General features: G+C 36.5%; 1 protein-coding gene across 1 annotated transcript in view; it reads left to right on the top strand.

Annotated features, from left to right (window-relative positions):
- EIF2AK4 (eukaryotic translation initiation factor 2 alpha kinase 4) overlaps positions 1-22483 on the top strand; it is a 46820-nt gene that overhangs the window by 8865 nt on the left and 15472 nt on the right. Inside the window, 26 exon segments of the mRNA XM_019473224.1 lie at positions 903-1018; positions 2064-2221; positions 2653-3188; positions 3849-3958; positions 4492-4649; positions 4995-5407; positions 6153-6222; positions 7350-7433; positions 8754-8876; positions 9337-9441; positions 9676-9733; positions 10438-10517; positions 11230-11331; positions 11949-11999; positions 13002-13238; positions 13883-13958; positions 15742-15863; positions 17032-17081; positions 17175-17343; positions 17822-17938; positions 18651-18716; positions 19272-19442; positions 20109-20243; positions 20379-20409; positions 20412-20485; positions 21247-21375. Of these exon segments, the coding sequence (XP_019328769.1) occupies positions 903-1018; positions 2064-2221; positions 2653-3188; positions 3849-3958; positions 4492-4649; positions 4995-5407; positions 6153-6222; positions 7350-7433; positions 8754-8876; positions 9337-9441; positions 9676-9733; positions 10438-10517; positions 11230-11331; positions 11949-11999; positions 13002-13238; positions 13883-13958; positions 15742-15863; positions 17032-17081; positions 17175-17343; positions 17822-17938; positions 18651-18716; positions 19272-19442; positions 20109-20243; positions 20379-20409; positions 20412-20485; positions 21247-21375 (3541 nt within the window).

Here is a 22483-nt window from a genome sequence, read left to right as displayed (position 1 = left end):
AAGTAATTTCATTTATAAAATGTATTTGAATTCAGAAAGCCAGATGCTTTCTTTGTATTTTTTTTTTCTTTATACAGTACTTGTAAGAAGTTCCCTGTGGCATCTTCTTTCTATGTAGTGCTTTTTACCTTTTTTTTTTTAATAAATTCAATATTTTGAAAGAGCTTTTACATTACCCTTCATATACTCCTGTGATTTCTATACGTGATTGCATTTATTTGGAGGATACTCTTGCAGTGGTGATATTTCTATTAATTTTGACATAGATTGTACCAAGAAGTAATGGAGGTTGATTTGGATTAGTGGTCTTGAGTTCTTTCTGATCTCACATGCAGCTCCATACATGCATATGAGAAGAAACACTCTAATCATACTTGCTTTGAAAGTTTTTGCAAAACTTCCCTTTTCTTGAAGGAGGATTTTAGAGTAATAAAGGAGGCAAATGGGAAACCCATTTTAAGTTAGGAAAAATAATTAAGCTAAAGCAGGAATGAACTTCCAAAATTGCATATATCTGCTTTTTGTAATGTTCTGAAAGAGAATGCAAATCAAGTCAAACTTACATATTTTTCAGAGCTGTAGTATGTTTACTTTTTTTTTTAACTACCCCACCCCCAACTGGGAGTGTCATCCTAAGATGAAGAAGTTTTAAGGTTTGGATTCAACTCCTGGCTTTGAATATAGAGACCCAGTGCAGCATGATATTGCTGCTAAAATGCTGGATTTCTAATCAGACCTATATCTTTGCACTAACTCAGTATCTTTGAAATTAATGGATATTATCATTGGATGCAAAAGTCTCTGAAAGCTAATCCCCTTGCAGAATTGATATCTTTAGGGACTAGGGACTGCAACAATACTATCTTTTTGAGTTGGAGAAAATTGTTCTGTTCACGTTGCAGACGAGAACGCCAGCTTTCTCTTAGTAATAATGAAGAGTCCCATGGAAATTATGAAGTTTTGAACTTCAGCACAAGTGGTGCTGGACAACTTACTGTCCATAAAGGAAAATGTTTAGGTAAGCAAAATTACAATTGCAGCTTGAAATACTGGGTTTTGGGCTGGTGGGGGTTTTTTTGGTGGTTTTATTTTTTTTTGAGAGGCAGAACTTAAACAATGTTAACAGGTATAAGCAGCAAGGGTGGAGAGAATATTGTTCTGGATTGTGAAATGTCAGAGTCAAGAGTGGGAGAGAGTAAAGTTACTTTGTGGTAAATATTTTATATTTTCTTAGGACTATTTTAAGTAAAAATTTGTTTCTCCAGATACCATTGCATAACTGAATAGCTATACCAAAAAAATCCTGCACCTTCTCAACTTTTTATATTCTCTACATAACTAAAATAATACTGAAAACTATTTGCTTTTAAATTTAAATAGCTAGCTTGTCAGATACACATGGCTACCAAGCAAGAAGTCATTTAGCTTTCAGTAACATGTGAAACCAGTGATAAGCACAGGGTTAGAAACGCATACTTACTCTCCTTCCATTGCTGCCGTTAGCAATGGCATAAAAGCAGCAGTTTTGGTGAAAACACGAATACAGGCAACAACAGGAGACTTTCAGAACTGAAAGGCATCCATGAAGTGCCCATATGAATGGACCATCAAATGTTTTCATTGTTCGTTTTCAACGTAGCGCTTCCTCAGTGGCAGGATGAACAGCCTGAAAGTCTCTGGAGCAAAGAGAATTTTATTATTTTGCAGTTTGAGGATGAACAATTATGTTACTGTGTGTAGAGCTTGGCATTTGCTCAGCAGGGAGAATGTTTGTTTACTAAAACCTGAAATTCTTTAAAATGTGCAGCAATTTTTTGCCAATGTGCTATTGCTTTCATCTGAGTACTGCTACGTAGCATTCAGTCTCATCAGACCTGATAGTTTCCATACCTACCACGTAGGTATGGATCTTGTTTAGTTGTAAGTAGGTTTGTGTTTCTGAAATTGTAGAAAGCAGGCTTACTGGTGTTTATTTAGCATTTGCAGGAGCTCTTTTCAAGCAGCAGAAGTTTCTCCTTAGAAACAAAAGAAGCCCTGTTCCTCTTCTCTCTTTTTATGTATAGGCAAGGATGAACAGCTCGGCAAATCAGTCTACAATGCCTTGGAAATTCGCAGCGGAGACTTTGTTTTAATCTATGAGTGGGTTCTGCACTGGCAAAAAAAGATGGGAAGGTTTCTTACAACGCGTGAAATGGAGAAGATTGAGCAGTGTAAGAAACAGGTAAGGCCCATATTTTGCATTTGGCTTAATAACGGTTAGGTGGGGTTCAGTGCTTTTCTTGAGGCTGCTAGTTTATATTAAACTTGAGAGGGTGGTGATGAGCTTGAAAATGCTAGTGTTTGGAGTATGTGCACCACAGAAGAAGATGGGTTTATTGAGGTATTCAGGAGTTCATTTACAATAATATAAATGCAAGAAAGTACGTTTGCAAGTATGCATAAATAAAATACTAAAATTCTGAAGAAAGAAGGAATCAAGCTTACCTGGCAGAAATCAAAGTTGTTCTTGCCCCTTGTGTACAATACTTCCTTTTCAGAAAAGGATGAGAACGTCACATATTTTTACATGTATTTTGTGTGTGTTGTATATTTTAGTAGTGGTGTATTCATGAGATATGACACAATGTATGTTATGTTGTGTTTCTCTAACAGCTTCAGGGTGCAGAAACAGAGTTCAGCTCACTGACGAAGTTAAGTCACCCAAACATAGTACATTATAAATGTATGAACCTTAAAGAACAGGATGATTCAATTGTGGTGGACATTTTGGTGGAGCACATCAGTGGTTGCAGCCTTTCTACATACTTGCACAAAGAGACTCCAGTTCCAATTGAGCAGTTGCGCCATTATGTGACCCAGATCTTGTCAGCTCTCGACTACTTGCACAACAATTCAGTAGTGCACAAAGTTATTTGTGCTTCCAGTATCCTGGTAGATGCTGAAGGAAACATCAAGGTGACAGACTACAGCATTTCGAAGCGCTTAGCTGATATCTGCAAAGCAGATGTTTTTGAGCAAACCAAAGTTCGTTTTAGTGAGGATGGTCTTCCCAGCAAACCTGGAAAAAAAGGAGATGTATGGAGCCTGGGCTTGCTTCTGCATTCACTCAGCCAGGGCCAAGTAGCCAAGGAATATCCAGTTGCTGTTCCTACCAATTTACCTGCTGACTTCCAAGACTTTCTGGAAAAGTATGTTTGTCGCGTTCCTGTATCTTTTTGTCTTTGATTCTTTTTTAATTTTTATTTTTTTAAAGACTTGAACAGCTTTTTGAAAGAACAGCTAAATCCCCCTGTGTTGCTAGTTATAGTTTATAGAGAAGAGGTGATTGCTCCCTCATGGCTCAGGCTGCTAATCTGGGATTTGGGAGAACAGGTCTGGTACTCTCTTCTCTTCCCTGCCACCAACTTCGTCAGTTAGATAAGTCATTTAGTCTGTCTTTGCTTCTGATTCCCATCTGAATGATAAAGGTGATAATTTCTTAAATATAAGAAGACCTCTTTGAACATTTGAACATATTTCATGACCTCATTTGAACATAGGACAAGAGGAAATGGCCTCAAGTTGTGCCAGGGGAGGTTTAGATTGGACGTGAGGAAAAATTTCTTTACTGAAAGAGTGTTTAAACATTGGACCAGGCTGCCCAGGGAAGTGGTTGAGTCCCCATCCCTGGAGGTATTTAAAAGACGTGTAGATGAGGCGCTTAGGGACACGGTTTAGTGGGCATGGTGGTGTTGGGTTGTCGGTTGGACTCGATGATCTTAGAGGTCTTTTCCAACCTTAATGATTCTATGATTTAGGCCTGATACGGAATAGATCTTTGAACAGTTCTCTTCTTGGTTTGGTAACAGATGCATTTGCTTGGAAGATAAGGAAAGATGGACTCCTCAGCAGTTGTTACAACATAGTTTTATAAACATTCCACGAATGAAAACACCTGTAGCTGAAGAAAATCTAGATGGTAAGAAACTTGGTTCTTTCCATATTCTGCTAATTAAGTGGACTACATGACTGCAGTAACAGGAGATTTGAGCTGTGCTAGAGCTTCACGAGACTGCACAAGTGTTTTATATTAAGTAACTTAAAAGCTAGTATGGTCTTTAACTTCTATATCCATGACTAGCTAGGGTGGACTGACTGCTGTTGTCTCTTCAGTAGAAGAAGCTGATGCTTTAATTAAACCTGTAAATTCATCCACCTCCTGCATGGTGTAAATGTCAGACTTAACTTTGTCCTTGGAAGATGCTGTTCCAATGAGACTTCTTTGCTACGTTCTTGTTTAGGATCAGTTCCTTTGTCCAGTGTAATTAATGTTAGTAATTAAAAACTGTATTAAGGTTTATGCTTGTACCAGAGCGTAACTCTACACAGCAGAGCACTTCTGTATTTTAGGCTTTAGTTGCACTTGAAGCTATTTAGGTTTTATCTTCTTCCTGATGTTTGTGCCTTATCCCCATACTGCCAGCAGTGGTAACTTTGATATCCTCATTACAGATTCGGCAGGTGTAGATTGCATCGAGACAGTTGTACCCAGCAGTCAGATATCTAGCGCTTCATTCTTCACAGAAACACAGAAGCAATTTTCGCGCTACTACAATGAGTTTGAAGAGCTAAAATTACTTGGCAAAGGGGCTTTTGGAGCAGTCATCAAGGTATAGTATAAAAATTATTTCCCTCTATGGAATCCTTTTTGGGGATGTGTTTGTTTTCTCTAAAGCAAAACAATATATTCAATGTTTGCATGGTTTATTTACTATCTTCTAGTGTGCTGTGCCTGTGTTATGGTTTTTATCTGGAATTGAATAGGCTGGTAAGTTTTGCGAGAGGTTGCTGGGAGTCTGGGGAGAAGCCTGTCAGTATGGGGAAGCTTGCATTTGAATTGTAGTCGTTTCCCAGGTGGAAGGAAAACTTCCTCTTCGATGAAATTATTCTACTTCTGGCTCTACTTGGTAAGGCATTTATAAGCATTTGACTTCAGATTTATTTGAATTTTGCAGGTGAGAAATAAGCTTGATGGTTGCTATTATGCTGTGAAACGTATCCACATAAACCCTGCCAGCAAGCAATTTCGGAGGATTAAGGGGGAAGTAACATTACTTTCCCGTTTGAACCATGAGAATATTGTGAGGTATTATAATGCTTGGATAGAAAAACATGAAAGTCCTGTTCCCACTGTGTCATCATCTGAAACAACCGAAGAGAAAAGAATGCCCACCAAAGCCAGTCTCTTCATCCTTACCACTGAGGAGACAAATGATGTGGAAGCTAATGCTCCTCCTCCGGTTTTGACAAGTTCAGTTGAGTGGAGTACTTCGTGTGAAAGATCCTCCAGCAACAAATTCAGTGGAGCTGATCAGGAGTCCAGTGATGACGACGATGACTGTGATGGGGTATTCTCGCATTCATTTTTGTAAGTAGGCTTCAGTATTGGCACTATAGGGAGCACAAGCAGAGTTGGTTCTTCCAAGTTTGTGTCTTTTATCATTCTCACTTCTTTCATCAGAGGTAGTTCATTGCATTTTCGTTCTGTTCCCTGGTTCAAAAACAGTGTATTTGCCAGCAGTCAGATAGCCAGGGAGAGGAAAATTTGTACCTAAAAACTGTCAGTGTAGGAGGAAAATCTTGGTTTAGGCTTCTAGAAGTTTCTTATCATTTGTGTCAGAATGCATGACTCTCTACTTTATGTTGGACTGTCTTTTCCAACCTTGAAGTAAAGTTTTTAATAAACAATAACAGAGAAAGGTATTTTTCAGGATTTGTAATCTTACTTGTCCTTTCTTTTTTGTTTTGATTTTTATTGACGTATTCCATACCTGCCTCTGTGTATGGAGTGGTCCTTTCACTCATGGTGTTTTTTTGCTTAAGCAAGTAAGTAAGCTTACCTCAGTTTTGCTTATTGAATATAGAAATTAAATTTTACTGATGCAAATATATACCCTCCCTTTAAGAGACTGGGCTGTCAAAGGAAGTGTTGCTTTGCAAGCAGGATACTTTTTTGGGTTTGGTTTTGTTTTGCTTTTTTGTTTAAGGCATACGGAAAGTCTTCAACAGAAGCTTAGATTTTCTTTTTTTCTGCAAATAGTTTCCAGATTTCTTAGTAAATGTTTATTGGTACCCAAAACTTCTGGGTTTTTTTCTTTCTCTTTTTTAAACAGGCCAACCACAGATTCTGAAAGCGAAATCATTTTTTATAACGAGGATGAAAACAGTAAAGGTCACCCTCCAGTAAGTATAAAGATAAAGCTGGTGAAAATGAAAAGATCATAAAATAGTCTTGGACAAGCAAACAGGTCAGTTGGGAAGTTTTGTTTCACTTCTGGTGTAAGTACAGAACCATATAAGGTTATGTTCCATCAGAGTAAATGTTGTGCCATCATGAGCTGCGTTCCATAGAAATCAGTCTGATGCAGCTAATCTGGATTCTGTTTCTCATAGTGTTCATTGAGCTAAATGTGAGTTGCACTTTATAGTCATAAGCCTGGTTGTTGCAAGTTTAACACTTCAGTATGTACATGATTTATCAGTTAACGATATGGATTACCTTACCTCATCTGAAAGTTGAAATTCTGTTTTGCTTTTAGATGATACAAACCAATATATTTGCTCATACTAGCCACTTCTTGAAAGTGGTGACAATACATATTGCTAGCTGTCAAAAAGAGATGGGAAGTTGGAATAATGTGTAAGGCTTTAGTTGATTTTAAGATCTTGTATGCCAGCACTTGCTGTGAACAGTCAGTGCGCTGTATCACTAGAAGGCTAGTGGCACAGTTTTCTACAACATCTAGAATCTGTCATTGCCAATCCTGATGATCTGTAAAATGCTCTTATTAAAGCTTCATCTCCTTCCTCTTTCTGTTGTAATGTACGTTAGCATGAAAAAGCTTTCAATATATAATTTAATAATATGGCAGTGCATTTTTTTATCACTACATATGTATATGCACTATATCAAAATTGTTGGTTGGGGGCAGGGGTTGCATTATTAATTCTATTAAGTAAGCTTTGTATATTTTAGTTTCAATATTTTTTTTTTTTAAGCGTGACACACTTTGAGATTTAGGTTTCATCCAGATCTTGTGGAATGTTTTACCTTCAGTGTCTAATGATGGCAAAATGTTACTCGTTCTCACTTTGAAAATGAGAGTTGGGTCACACCTGTTTTTCTAGTTTATTTAGAAGCAGTGGCGTTACAAAAATGTCAATATATTCTTTTGCTGTTATTTAAACCTAGCCATAGAAGTTGAGTTCTCATCAATTTGTTTCAGCCATTACAAAATAGTAGTATGCATAAAAAAGCTCTGGACGGCTTCCTGTAGCTAACTGTTCTGTTAACTTTTATTGTGATAAAGGATGAAGAAGGCAATGAAAAGAATAGCCATGGAGGAGAAGACAGGACAGCAGTCATTCAGACAGTGCATTACCTGTACATTCAGGTAGAAACGTGCTTGCGTTTTCAGATAAAAGGATACTGTTTATTCCAACCTGCAGAGATTAATTGCTCATTTTCATGAGAAAAGTAATGACCTTTAAAAAATGCAAATGAGACTAAGTTCAACATTGTTTTTGCAATAGACTGGTTTTCTGAAAGGCTTGGCTGGTGGAAGGCACTGTGCAGCGCACATGGCTGGTTATGCCTTCCCAGGCTCTATAGTTGCTCCTTGCGAGAGCAAAGTTTTGTAGTGCTATAGTATGTAACGGGATCACTGTTGTTGCTTGTGTACAAGTAAAACTTGGCAACTCCTGACCTAACCTTAGAACAACCCAACCAACCATCCGACCTTTTTGAGTCTGTGGCTCTTAGAACAACCCAACCAACCATCCAAGCTTTTTGAGTCCATGGCTTCCAAAATATTGTTTTGCCTTGTGCGTATTATTTGTTTAGAATATCCATCACAACCCTGTAACATTGTAGCTGGTGTTCTTGGGTTTGGTTATGGTGTTAATGCCCAGTGTGGAGTTGAAGTGTACTGTGTTAACTTCCAGAGGGGAAGTTGTATTTCAGAGATGTGGAAACTTCCTCATTCTCTTCAAAGGCGCTATATTGTGTATACACTTTCTTTTAACAGAAAATGGTAATCTGCAAAGCCATTGTATGACCCTAACCGTAGGCACAAAATAAAATTCCTGCAGGTTTGCAACTTCAGGCTGTACTACTGGCAACATCTCCTTTGTGTTAGGAGTTAGACTGTTTCTGGGAGAAGTTGACCATCATAGCTAACTAATCTGTGGTGATGTGCAATTTTTTTATAACGCACTTAATGCTAGAGCTTGTCTGGAAGGAAGATACAATTAGATGGAATTATATTTTAATAAGCTTGTTTGCATGTGTTATGTATATTCATAACATAAGCAGTTAAGATGTAAAGTAAAATAAAGTAAGAGTAAAATAAAGCCAGAGGTTCTTTAAAGTTTGGCTTAAACATACATTATGGTTTGGCTGTTTTTACCTTGTTTTTAACATTTATGTTAGAGAATATACTACTCTACAAGCTCGTACCATTGTCCCAGAAAATGGGATAGGACCCATAAGTGAAAACCCATAAGTTTTTAGCTAGAAAACCATGTTTTCTAGCTAAAAGACAGCTCCCAGGAACATTCCAAACAGCAGAATGTTTTGGTGATACTATTTGCTCCTGAACTGTGTGTTACAGAACCAAGCATTAACATGCACACAGATAAAAGTTTCTGGTGGTCTCTTTTCTTCACAAAACTGTTCTTTCTTCCCTCTGTCCCCTGCATATGCACAACTGAAGATGGAGTATTGTGAAAAGAGCACGTTAAGGGATACTATTGACCAAGGATTACATGAAGACACCAGTCGGCTTTGGAGGCTTTTCCGAGAAATTTTAGATGGGTTAGCTTACATCCATGAAAAGGTTAGTAAATATGACAGTTATGACCTGTCCATAATATCTGTGTTATGCCTCTTTCTGTATGGGTTTCTTCATATTCTATTAATTTTTGGGCGTTTATTAGCAAGGTTCGTTCCTTGCCCTTTCCATTATTAATCTGTTCTAGGGGTTTAGAATATTTTATCATAAACTTTAATTTTATAATGAGCCACTTCAGATTTTCCCCTTTGTCACAAAAATTTGACCACCTTCAAAAACGTTTTGTTAGGTATCTGGTAGCACTGAATATTGTTTCTAGCTTCTGGGCTACAGACTATAGTCTTACTTCAAAATTAATCATCAGTGACTTAATGCAGTAGATTTCCCACTGTAATAAAAGTATGTAATACAATTTTCCAGTCTATTATAAAGAGAGTTTTATTTTGAATTGTGTTTGTTGTTTTAATATTCTGTGGGTCTTTTTTTCGTTCTTCTGCTGTAACAGGGAATGATCCACAGAGACTTGAAACCTGTGAACATTTTTCTAGATTCGGATGATCACGTCAAAATTGGTGATTTTGGTTTAGCTACAGATCATCCAGCAAATGCAGTAAGTACAGCTGAAAGTGAATGAAAAAAACCCTTGAATTTGGTGTTGTAATAACATGAAAGATGAAAATAAAACACAAAAACATAGTGCTCATTAGACTTTATATTGTTAATGCCATAAACTTTTTTTTTTCTAAGGTTCTAGAATTAAGCCGTGTACTGCCAACCAAAGCAAGAAAAGCCAACAGAAGCATTTCAAGTGCCACTTACAGTATGTCTGTTTTCCTGATTTCAGGTGGTCTCTAAACAAGAAGAAAATCACTCGGATAGTTCTGCTATGTCTGACCCATCAGGTTAGTTTACATAGTAGCTTGTTCTAAATGATTTTAAGCGAACACTTATATTCTGCAGTCTTGTATGCTCTGTTAGAACTTCCATTCATTCTTTGAAAATAAAACCTTTTTCACTGGGGGGAGAAAAAACAACCACCAACTTTTGGGTAGATACGTTACATATAATCTGGCAGTTTTGACTGTTATCTAAGAATGAATTTGCTTCCACTGCTAGCCTTCTGCCATAGATCAGTCCTTTTCTCATGGTGAGGTATATAGAGATACTGTATATCTGTTCCATCTGCACTTCTGTTCTCTTGCCTGTACAGGACAATTTCAAGACTTCAGGGATTTTTGTTTGGTTGGGGTTTTTTTGACACCTTCTGTAACAGGCTGAATTTTGTGTTTTGAGAAAATTTTAGTACATAGTGTGTCTTAAGATGAGTGTAATGGAAGTGAAATTTAGTTGTATTATTTGTGTGCTAACTACTACAATTCTGTAAAGCAATAGGTAGGTTTAGCTACTATAGATAGACACAGATACTTGACATGTGAAGGTGAGAACTGTCTGTTTTGCAAACTTCTCAACTGGGTCTCTCTCAGTAAGGACTGCATTCCAACCTAGAAGAAATGAGGACAGAATATGAGTGAGTGTTTTCTTGACTTTGATGCTGCATTTCTCTCCCACTTTCTTGAAACTAGTACTCTCATCTTTTGCCACGTAGGTAATTTGACAGGGATGGTGGGCACCGCGCTGTATGTTAGCCCAGAGGTCCAAGGAAGCACTAAGTCTACATACAATCAGGTATGATTAGAGCAGATGTAATACAAAGGTAGCATGGAATCTAAGGTACCGGTACAATTTAGGTCATTCTTGCTCAACAAAGGTGATTTCAAGGTGGAACAGGGTGTGGTGGGACTGCTGCGATAAGCAAGGGAATGAGAAATACTCCTTTGAGAGGAGACCAAGGGTAGAAGGATGTGGGCAAGTCAGATTTTCTGCCTGTAGTGACTGTGACTAGGTGCGAGCAACTTCAGGTTGAAAGCAGGTAATCATGGAGGACCTTTATAAATGAATGGGATGGAAATCTTAGTTAAGCCTTTAGTTAAGGTAAAATGTCATCATCAGAAGTATATATTGCTCTCCTGGATTTCTGGACTGTGATTTTGGGAGGTGGGAGTGCATTTTTTCATCAAAGAGGATCCTGTTTATATGCAGAGACGAGCTGAATTTCAAAGCAAGAATGTTTTCAAAGTGTGAGTCCTTTATGTCATGGCAGTGCTGTGATGATGGAAGGCATTGAAGTCTACCAAATCTTAATGGATTGTGTCATTTAACAATAAATAAATAATAATTTTAAAAAAACCACCAAAACAAAACCACAAAAGAACCCACCGCTCTCTCCAGCTGTAATATACTGTGAAATTTAACCAAAACAGTATTTTTTTCTCTGCTATCATCTTCTGCAGAGAATTCACAGGTATTGCATTTAAGTTTCCATTTCTTTCTTCCTTAGAAAGCGGACCTGTTCAGTTTGGGTATAATATTCTTTGAAATGTCTTACCATCCCATGAGTACTGCATCAGAAAGGATCTTTGTTCTTGGTCAGCTAAGACTGGTAAGTACACAGGTATAAAAGATACTGATTCTGTGCATCAAATAGTTTGTTAATAGAAGTAAAAGGATGCAATACAGAGCAAAAATGTTTCCACAGGGAGTGCTTAAAAAAAAAAGTTTATATAATGAAAAGTGAACAATAAAATTGGAGCTGGTGCTGATACTCCCTTAATGCACTGTGGATTCCCTAATGGTATTACCATCAGTCAGTGTTCCGTCTGTGAAATTAATTTTTATAGTGCAAAACATTAGAGGTGTAAACATCAGATAAAGACATCATGGCTTTAGTACACCTGGGTTTAGACCCGGTGGGTCTCTCTCAGGAACCAGTTGGTATTTGTAGTTGGTAAATGCTTGAGATTATGGGTTGTATCTTCATTGTACAAAACATCATAAAAGCATTTCAGTGACATTCTTTTTCATTCTAGCTCTTCAAACTAAATTTGCAATGTGGTTTTTCTGTTTGTTTGTTGGTTGGATTTTTTTTTACCCATGGGCAATAAAAATGCTTAGTTTCTCTGTTTAAATATGTAGAACATAAAAATAAGACTAGCCTGAGCAAGCTGGACTGCCTGTTATAATTCAAATGTGCTTTTTGTTTTTGTTTTTTTTTTATAGCCCACTATTGTATTTCCTAAAGACTTTGATGAAGTCAAGCATGCAAAGCAGGTAATTTTGAAGACATTTTAACTATTAGGTATTCCCTGTCAAGAAATGTTAATTATCGTTTTTCCCACTTAATTTTAAATTAGTAATCTCTGCCAAGTTCTTATTACATGACATTAGAACAAAGTAAGGGGGGGAAAAAAAAATCTCAAAAGAATATACTAAGTTGACGTGGAAATATACTTATCTACAAAATTCCCTGAGCACAGTCATAAAGAAATACAGAGTTCACTGGCATACCTTTTAAGCTCTGAGGGACAATTTTGACTTTTCAGGCTCAGACAAATGGCAGCTATATTGTTTAACTCTTAACTTAAACTTCTGAAAGAAATCTGTGTCACAGAACAGAAAGAGGTGTGCAAGCTAAATTGACTGCTTTGAGTTTGAAAAGAGCTGCCAAGAGCTGTTCTGGATGCCTCCATGGCACAGAAATGAAGTGATAAGTTGCAGTGTAAATCTTTTCTGGACCATCTAGATGACTTTTTCCTTGCGCTAGCGGACTCTTTTGTTGACCTTTAGCATTAGCTTTTTGTCTGTTATACCTGTGAAACAGCAATCTGCCTGTTACTAGTACCATAAAAATGTTTCCATCTTGCACAGTTTACTGAAATATGCCAGGAAGATTCCCCCTTCTTTAATATCTGTAACTCTCAAATCTTTGTTGTTATGCCTATGATTCTGCTTTCTCTTAACTTTGTTGATAAAGAGATGCCAGAGCTAGCATAACATAGAACAACAAAGGATACTACATATTTTGTCATCCTGGGAGGTACATTTCTAATAATTTTTGTGTTTTAGTAGATTTTATTCAGATAATAACACAATAGAAGATATTTAAATTTAATAAGCAAAGAATATCCACCCCGGAGATTCAGATCCTGCTTTTTTTGTCCCCTGTAGAGTCTCATAATTTTTTTATTAATGTGATGTGACTAGGAAGTTTGTTGTAAATACTGCTAATATATACAATTTTTCTAAACTATAAAATTTTGGTTTAATTTTTAGAGATCGGTTATTACATGGCTTCTGAACCATGATCCTGCAGCACGACCAACAGCTGTGGAGCTGTTAAAAAGTGAACATCTTCCACCACCACAAATGGAAGAGTCTGAACTCCATGAAGTACTCCACCATACCTTAGCAAATGTGGATGGAAAGGCCTACCGGACTATGATGAGTCAGATATTTTCACAGCGTATATCTCCAGCTATAGACTATACCTATGACAGTGATATGCTGAAGGTTTGTAGGTGTTCAGGGGATTTGATTTTAAAAAAAAAAAAAAAAGTTTATATGGGTAAACTCTAACATGTTTGAGAGAATTGCATTATGTCTTAAGATTAACCTTCGCATTAGTTCCCATTTAAAGCTACAGTCTGTACTACGTGGGCTTGAATAACCACTTACCATTTGAACCTTACATTCATTCTTCAATGAAGAAATGAGCAGTGTTTGATTGTAGTAGCTAAAGCTTTAAGCTTATGTCCAGATGATTACTTTCTTTACTCTGAATTTCTGTCAAACTAATGGTACTTGCATCTGATTGCCAACAGAATGTGTTGCCTCTGACTGTTTTCTTCCCTTTCTAATCATGGCAATCAAAGAAATCTTTCTCGGTTTCTCAACTCTTAAATCTTCCTAAATCTAAAGAAATACAAGGTAACACAGTACAACAATGCTTTGTATAAGTGTAGTTATCTTGTATTACAATTATTTTATTAAATTGTTTTGTATTTACAGTTATTTCATTACAATTTATTATAGTGGAACGAGATAGCAGAATACTTATTCGCCTGTATTACATGGAATGATTGCCTATATTACATGGAGTGTTCATGGCATATGAATTGAATTATATGTGTACTTTTTATTTGTGATGGTTTCAGGGTAGTTTTTCTATTTGGGCAGCCAAGATACAGCAGCATGTATGCGAGGTTGTCAGCCGGATATTTAAAAGACACGGTGGGTGTTGTTACAAAAGTCATTCATTTCCTTTTTTGTGATTGAATGGATTTAAGAGAACGGAATGGTTTTACTGCTATCACATGAGTTGGAAAGTATGTTCAGTAGTTGCATATCATTTGAAGTCTTACTTTTTTTTTTCTTGCTGTTATTTCGGCATCCCAGTAATAGCTGTTAACTTCAAATCTGAATGATTTAAATTTTCTACAGAAAGAACAGGGAAAAATCTTGATCATATCTTTGAATGCATTTGGTTGTTCTGATAAATCTGTATGAGCTGTTAAGAGGTAGGGAGTGTTACGTAAAATGTAGATTTGAATATAAGGATAGCTCTACAGTGAAAGACCAAGTATCCATGTAGCACAGTAACCTCTCTTTGAACATAGCCAGAATGGGAATGGCCTAAGAAACAGCGTGGAAACAGAGCGAGTGTACAGTGGTACTTTCAGTGATGCTGCTCTTAGCAATGATTTGCTGTTCAGGAACTTCCTGAGCCAGAGCTGGTGTCATGGTTTAATAGTCTGATGGTTTTTCTTTCCAGGACTCTATCCAGTCATTAGTAATAGTATTTGCTTAAAATTAGTTTTTAAGAGAGGAAGAAAACTTATGCACACACTGTCACATTTGAAATGTTATAAATTGTATTTTTATAGGCGTTCATAATACTATTTCATGTAAAAATAGAGAATTTTAAAATAGAAACTGGGAGATTTTGTAATATATCATAATCTGATTAACCATGATCAGGGTTTGGCAATACAAAAGAATGAGAAACTGAGAAACGCGAAGTCAAGTAAGGAGAAGTTACTTTTATCCCCCCCCCCATTTAAAGCTTGGCAGACTTTGGAAAATGTTGGTCAGCATTTTATAGATTGAAATGTTTCCATTCAAAACGCGAAGTCAAGTAAGGAGGAGTTCTTTTTCCCCCCCCCCCCCATTTAAAGCTTGGCAGACTTTGGAAAATGTTGGTCAGTATTTTAAAGATTGAAATGTTTCCATTCTTTTGGAAGAAAACTGGGGGGTTTTGGATATATATTTCTTCCATTAGATTGTATCTGCCGTCTGTAATGGTTAGAAGCATTTCCTTGTATTTGGGGCTTTTTTTTTTTCCCTAATGTTTATGTTGAAATCTAATTGAAGACATGAGTAAAGCTTCTATAATAAAATAGCTGTTTGAAAATGGGTAGAGAATTTAAAACAGGAAAGTATTTTTCAGTGATTAGTGATATTATTGTTAATAGTAAGGCTTCAATGAAGATTGGATTCATACAGATAGATGGTTGCAAAATATAGCCAGAAAAAAAAGGTATTTATGAGGTGTTAAAGTGAACCATAAACATTTCTAGTACGTTTTTAAGACACAGGATGCAACATGTCTGAACAATATTTGTTCTCTATGGAAGTGCCTCTAGACCAAAACAGTACTACTGCTATCTGTAGAGTTTCTCATCTGTTTCGTACGCATGCTTTTGTGAAAGGTGGTGTTTAAAGAGGGAGGGCAAGGTGAGGATTCTGCTGGGGCTGTGGAATTGGCAGTTCTCCTCTGTTTCTCTGTGGGCTGCCTGCTGAGCCCAAGAAGCGTGCAAGATAGAACATCAAAGTTTGTTTGATGGCTTTCTTTAAACACTGGAAGAGGAAAGTCTATTAAGGACACTTAAAATAATGTAATTTTTAAAAGGTATTGGTTGAGATTATCATGCCCTGCAAAGTTGTTCATGAGCTTGTAAAGAGCAGATGTTACTTCTGAAATGGCAGATAATAGTATTTTACTGGTTTTGTGCAGGAGCCATCAAGCTGCATACTCCACTGCTAATGCCCAGAAATAAAAAACTATACGAACATAATGAAGCTTCATATTTTATGGATCACAGTGGGATGCTGGTAATGCTTCCTTATGACCTCAGAGTAAGTAGTATCATCTCTGCAGGCAAAGCTGGGTTTGAAGAGTGCTGTGGTGTTTGTAGATACCTTTGATTCACTAGTCACAAATTTTGGTTTAGGCTTATGCTTCTTCTGACTGCTGAAGTAGTGTATCTTTCGGTGTCTGTTCCTGTATTCCTTAATGCTGTACTCCTGGTCTTGACAGCTGGAGCCCTGGCCACGTAGAGAAGAAATAGACTTTTTTTTTTTTCTTTTTTCTTCTTTTTTTTTTTTTAAACACAGATGAAAATCATGCCGTATTATAAATGTGATAGATGTCACTGCTCGTTTATTTCTTTTGTGTTTTTTTTTCTTGCACATATAAGAGAAAAGACTTTTCCAATGGCCAGTGAAAATTCTAATATTCCCATCCCTTTCTTATTTATATCTCTTTATAGAGAATGTGGGTAACAGTCTGTCCAGTTTTATCTTCCTCAAACAGATGTTGTCAAGGATCACTCTACTCTTGAGAGGAATTGCTGTTTGCGCAGTTCAAATTTTACTGTCTGGGATTCCTCTATCAGTAATACCCACTTATATGCAATGTTGGCCTAATTAATTACCTTGCACTTAACTAAACACCTAAATGCTTTAACTTATATTTTTTGTTTATTATTGACGGTTAAAGAACCTGACTTTTCATATTCCATTTCATTAATTTAAGGTCAGTTTGACTCACCCTTCCTTTGCATTTATAACATCAAGCTATACAATATGATTCACAGTTAAGGATTTGTGCAGGATCTACAAAATCGATCTTTCTTTTGGAATTACTTGTTTTGGAAAACATGCTGACCAAAGACTTCTTAAAAAATACTCCTTTATATCTTTATGTAAACAGCAAAATACCTGCTTGTACACTTTAATATGCTCATAGTTGATTTATGATGCATTTTGCATGCATTAGGGTAATTAAGAAATGTCCTTGTGTCCCTCTCCAAGCTCTTCTAGGAACTTGGCGGGGGGGATGTTTTTATTTAAAACTTGCAGCAAGGATGATTAGATTAATACTACTTGGCTATGGCAAATATTTAAGGTATTATTACACATGTGAGTACAAGTGTTACTGCATGGTAGTAATTCATCTCCAGTTTCATAGCCTAGTCAGACTGAATGTTTTGTTTCAACAATTTTCATGTATTCTGTTTTTCAGATTCCTTTTGCAAGATTTGTAGCTAGAAATAACATATCAAACTTGAAAAGGTAAGGGGCATAGACATGACATTTTTCACAGATGCCATGCTTTATGACAGTGACCACTGAAGATGCTGATTCTTTCTTCAATGTTTCCATTAGATACTGTATAGAGCGAGTTTTCAGACCTCGGAAGTTAGACCGCTGTCATCCCAAAGAACTCCTAGAATGTGCATTTGACATCGTTACATCTGCTGGAAATAGCTTTTTGCCTATAGCAGAAACAATTTATGCCATTTCAGAAATCATTCAAGAGTTTTCAGTGCTACAGGTAGATTCTCTAATCATCCCCTTTGCTGTCTTTTCCATCCTAAAATTTTAATCTAAGTAAATATTTAGTCTAATGTGTTTAAAAAGGATAGTTTCTTTAACCCTAACAAGTACAGAACTGTTTTCACATTTTATCGATAGTTAGTTACTGAACACTGTCATTTAAATAAAAAATGTTTCATAGGTAAACTTAAAATGAAGCATAGGTTTGTGTGCAAAGGAAATATTAATTGAATCCTTACAGTGCCACTGAAATAACATCTGTCTTCTGTCAGGCAAGTGATTATTGTAGAATGGGACAAGCCTTGCCATTCTTTAGTTATAGATGGAAGGTAAGGTGGTGGAAGGAGAGGTCTGAAGTTAGTTTTGAACTATTATTAAAAGTTTAGGAAACCTCTTTTTTTTAAGCAAAATGGAATGCAAGTAAAACTTTTTTCTTTCTTTCTTTCTTCCTTTCTTTTTTCTTTACCCTTCGTTAGGAAAGAAATTACAGTATTTACTTGAACCACACTGCCTTACTGAAAGCTATACTTTTGTACTGTGGGATACCAGAAGATAAACTCAATCAAGTCTACATCATTCTGTATGATGCTGTGGTAAGATATTAGTTATTAATCTAATTTCTGTAATCATCGCTGTAGAGTATCTTACTTCGTGGAGCCATTTCTAAAAATGAGTACCAGCCCATTGCCAGCATAACAAGGAATATCCTGTTGTTATATAAAAAGGCTGGCTATCTTTGGGCTGTAAACTTAGATTAATTACTTTTCTGTTACTTCTGGATTGGGATGTTTTAAGATGATACTGAAATGTGTATGAGAGAATTACTTACCTTTATAATTAAAGATCTGGTAGACTATTCAATAAAAACTTTAAAATGTATCTTAATATCATGTTAGTCTCTTCTACCTTATAAGCAGAGAAAATAGATGAAATTAATTTGAATAATTAAGGTAGTGTTTAAATCCCAACAAAGTGCCTTTTTTATTTCCTTTCATTTTATTCTTTTTTTTGTTTATTAATTTAGATAAGCATTTCAGTATTTATGTAGTGGTGCTTTTCAACAAAGTTGGTATTTTTATACTTCTTGTTGCTTCTTGAAACCAAGCCAAATATGGCCTCGCTACAAGATTGGTGGAAAATGTGTTATTTATTGGTTTTGTTCTTTCACGGTATTATTGCAGTTTGTAAATGCAACATTTAATTAAAGGTATTGGAAAGTTGTATTTTAATTCTTCTCAGCAATAGTAATTTTTTTTTTTTTGGTAACTCAGTTGTTGAATACCTTTGAATCTGTTTCTCTTGCAGACTGAAAAGCTAACTAAAAGAGAAGTAGAAGCCAAATTCTGTAATCTTTCTCTCACATCAAATAGTGTAAGTAATTTTAATTCAGTGTTAATTTCCCTGTAACTTGCCATAAGTGAGTAATATTTTATTTACTTTGCAATTTAATCAGCCAGAGTAAGAAAAAAAACCTGTAACATCTGCTGTTCAAAATAGACCAGTGTCTTTGGAAGTGGTCTGATTTTTGTTCTCTGTTCTCTCTGGAAGTCGGTATTGCAACTGTCCAAGCTTCCTTCTTCTTTTAAACATATTTTTCAGACTGTGGAAACAATTAAAAGGTAAACAGAATACTGTACAGTGGTATTTAGTAAAACAAACTGACAGAAACTTTAAAAAAAATAATTGCAAATCTTGATGAATGTACATAAAGAGTTGAGGTTAACTTCTGGACACCCTGATGAGACTTGTGCCTGTCCATTCCTTTCCTCAACTCACTAGGTAAAAACAGGCCGCTGGGCAAAACAAGCAAAAAAGGCAGATATTTCATTCACACCAAGTCAAATATTTTTCATTTTTTTGGATGTGACCTATTATGAGCGCTGTCAGTGGTGCTACCTATGTCTTTTATTTGATTTTTGTTCTTAGCTTTCTCGACTCTACAGATTCATTGAGCAGAAGGGAGAAGCAAGTAATGTATTTCCATTTTTAAACACAATGATAAAACAAAAGCCAGGTGTCACTCAGCTGTTGAAGCATGGCATGAAGGATTTAGAGGAAATCGTTGGTCTGCTAAAGCAACTTGGAATAAAACTTCAGGTTTGTAAAATACTCTGCTGATAAGTTAATGGATTTATAGGCTGCTGGGCCTCGTAATTAGCCAGAAAACAAAGTAATGATATTTTAGAGTAGAAAAAACACATCAAAGTGTCTTTTGATGGCAAGTAATCATACTGGCGTTGGTTGGTTGGTTGGTTTTTTTGTTTGTTTGATTTTTTTTTTTTTTTAATTTATTTAAAAAAAAAAAAACAACAACGCATTTCAGGAATAAGACCTCTTCCAGTCAGAAGTCTCTGGCTTAATTTCTATCTGATGACATGCAGACTTCCCCCCCCTCCCCCCAACCAAGATTGAAGACATCACCTAGAACATAAAGGATTTAAAGGATTTTTTTAACTTTTGAAACAAACTATAAATATTTTAAAAATACAAAAAGCTGATGACTACTAAAGGCATCCCGTCCTCCACCTTCCTTGAGGCTTGCTCTTTGGGTTTTGTGCTGTAGGTCTTTTGGGCTGCTTTAAGATTAAAGCATCATTTCCTTATTTTTAATTGTATTTTAAATTTTTGGAGATAAGGAGTGTTTCTGTATGTGTTCCTTACAGGAGAACAGTGTTTTCAATCTATACTGCTAATGGGAAATTAATTATATTAACTGGTCATATTGATAAGGGTCTTGCACACATATTCATTTTTATTTTACAGGTTTCTATAAATCTGGGACTAGTTTACAAAATACAGCAGCACAATGGTATTATCTTTCAGTTTATAGCATACATCAAAAGAAGACAAAGAACTGTGCCTGAAATCCTTGCTGCAGGGGGCAGATACGATCATCTGGTATGTGCTCACCTCTTTTAATGAATTTAGATTTTTTTTTTCTTTTTAAAAAACAATGAAAAAATGAAAAACCTTTTTAACATTTTGCAAAGATAACTATTTGGGTCTTCCATTTTGTTTTTGTCTTGTTTTGAGATTCCCCAATTTAGAGGGCCACAGACGGTAGGACAGTTCCTTCAGCTGTTGGAGTCAGCATAGCTATAGATAAAATAACTGCTGCTGTTTCCAGTGTGGAGGATTCTGTAAGTCTCTTTTTTGGGAGGTGGGGAGTTTTGTTTGTTTGTTTTACTCCTGGCAGTTCAGTAACCTAATTGTAGCCACAGATGGGCAAAAAATAAGATGTTCAGGTGTGTTCCAAAATAATACCATACTGAAACAGAGAGCAAACATCAAGATGACCTGTTCTGTGTTTCTCTACATAGAATTATTTAGTAAAATAAGAATTAGGGGAAGAGAGGATCTTCAGACTTTATACCCTTTTATTTTTAATTTAAATGGGACGTTTATCTCAGCCTGTGCATTGTTTCAGATGGAAGAGTACAACTGTATATTTTAGCTAATGAGCGTTACTTCGCCCCTACCACTTCTTCTGTTATAAAAGTATAGAAGGTGGAGATGGAGGGAAACTTAAGAAAATGGACTGCTTTGTACAGCGTCACACAATTTCACTTGGTTGTGGAATGTGTATTTTATTAACTTTTCTTTATAAGAATAAATTAAAATTGCTAAGCAGAGTGGGAAGGAAAGAACAATAGGCTAGGATATTTTGCAAGCTGAGGTTGTGCAGATGCTTTTCATCAAAGATTAAGCTTCAGTGACTTTCAAACATGCTTAGGTAGATTGTGGTTCTAAAAACAGGTGGATTTAACCCCTTTTTTTCAGCTTGATGCATTTTGAAAAACATTAGTGTATTTATCCTTCTTTGTTACTTTAACTACCTTATGAAGGGGAAAAGGTGATCTTGTGGCTAATATTGTTCCCCTTGTTTTTACTTTCCCTTCAGGTTTCTGTCAGCTCATGTGACCTGCTGGTTGTAAGCATTGGTCAGATGTCAATGGGTAGAGCTATCAATATTGTTCAGAAACTCTGGACTGCAGGAATTCCAGCCGAAATAATGTATGACTGGTCCCAGGTAGAATTTCTATCTCCGTGTGTTAACTATATTGTTGTTCTCTAAGATTAGTGAAGCTTGAGACCATCCTTTTTCAATTTTTTTTCTAGTTTTTATTGAGTTACCTACTCCTAAAACTGAGCATGTAGGGTGCTATTCAGATACAATAATGTTAAGAAAGTCTCACTGGCCTTGCAGCATTCTTCCTCTCTACCTCCCAGCATGTTTAAAAGTGTGATGGAGGATCTTTGTGTGCTCCTCAGAGCACAGAGGAATTAAGTGACCTTCCCGAATTATACACCAAGTGTGGAGTCCAAGGCCTATTGAAATCAAGGGGGAAAGTAGCATAATGAATTTAAAATGAGGCCAGTTAGCTCCAATTAAGTGAAGTGAGGATGCTTCAAAGCAGAAGCATATTTTGTACCAATGAAGGCAATAAATTTTCCTTTCAAGGAGGGCTGCAAATAGCATCCCTGAATTAATGAGTTAATCCTTAATAAAGGGCATGTCTGGAACAGAACAGTAGCATCAACTCTTAAATATATCCAGATGGCTGAAGACTATCAGGTACAGAGGGAATATTGACATCATTCTACTGTTAGAAAAACAGCTTAGTAAACTGAGCTACTAGATATGCTATGGGGTCCCCATGTGGTCCCTGGAGAGATGTGTGGCAGAAGGGGGAGAAAGTGGCAAGCTGAATTGTGCCCTTTTTTCTCCAGCTGAAACCAAGCAGACCTTTAGCCACTACTGCCTCACTGGAGTAGTGAGCTACATGGCAATGCTGAAGTCCCTTTTAATAGTGGTGGCAGTTACCTGAGGATTATGAGTCTGGTTCACCTTCAAGTATGCCAGTTGGTGACTAACAAAAGAAACACTGTGCAGTTGCCCATTCTCTGAAACCAAGCAGACCTTTAGCCACTACTGCCTCACTGGAGTAGTGAGCTACATGGCAATGCTGAAGTCCCTTTTAATAGTGGTGGCAGTTACCTGAGGATTATGAGTCTGGTTCACCTTCAAGTATGCCAGTTGGTGACTAACAAAAGAAACACTGTGCAGTTGCCCATTCTGAGTCATAGAATCATTGAGGTTGGAAAAGACCTCTAAGATCATCGAGTCCAACCATCGA

The sequence above is a fragment of the Aptenodytes forsteri genome, unplaced genomic scaffold (assembly GCF_000699145.1).
Source record: "Aptenodytes forsteri isolate BGI_AS27 unplaced genomic scaffold, ASM69914v1 Scaffold342, whole genome shotgun sequence".
Lineage (NCBI taxonomy): Eukaryota > Metazoa > Chordata > Aves > Sphenisciformes > Spheniscidae > Aptenodytes > Aptenodytes forsteri.
This window is presented reverse-complemented; position numbering and strand designations above follow the sequence as displayed.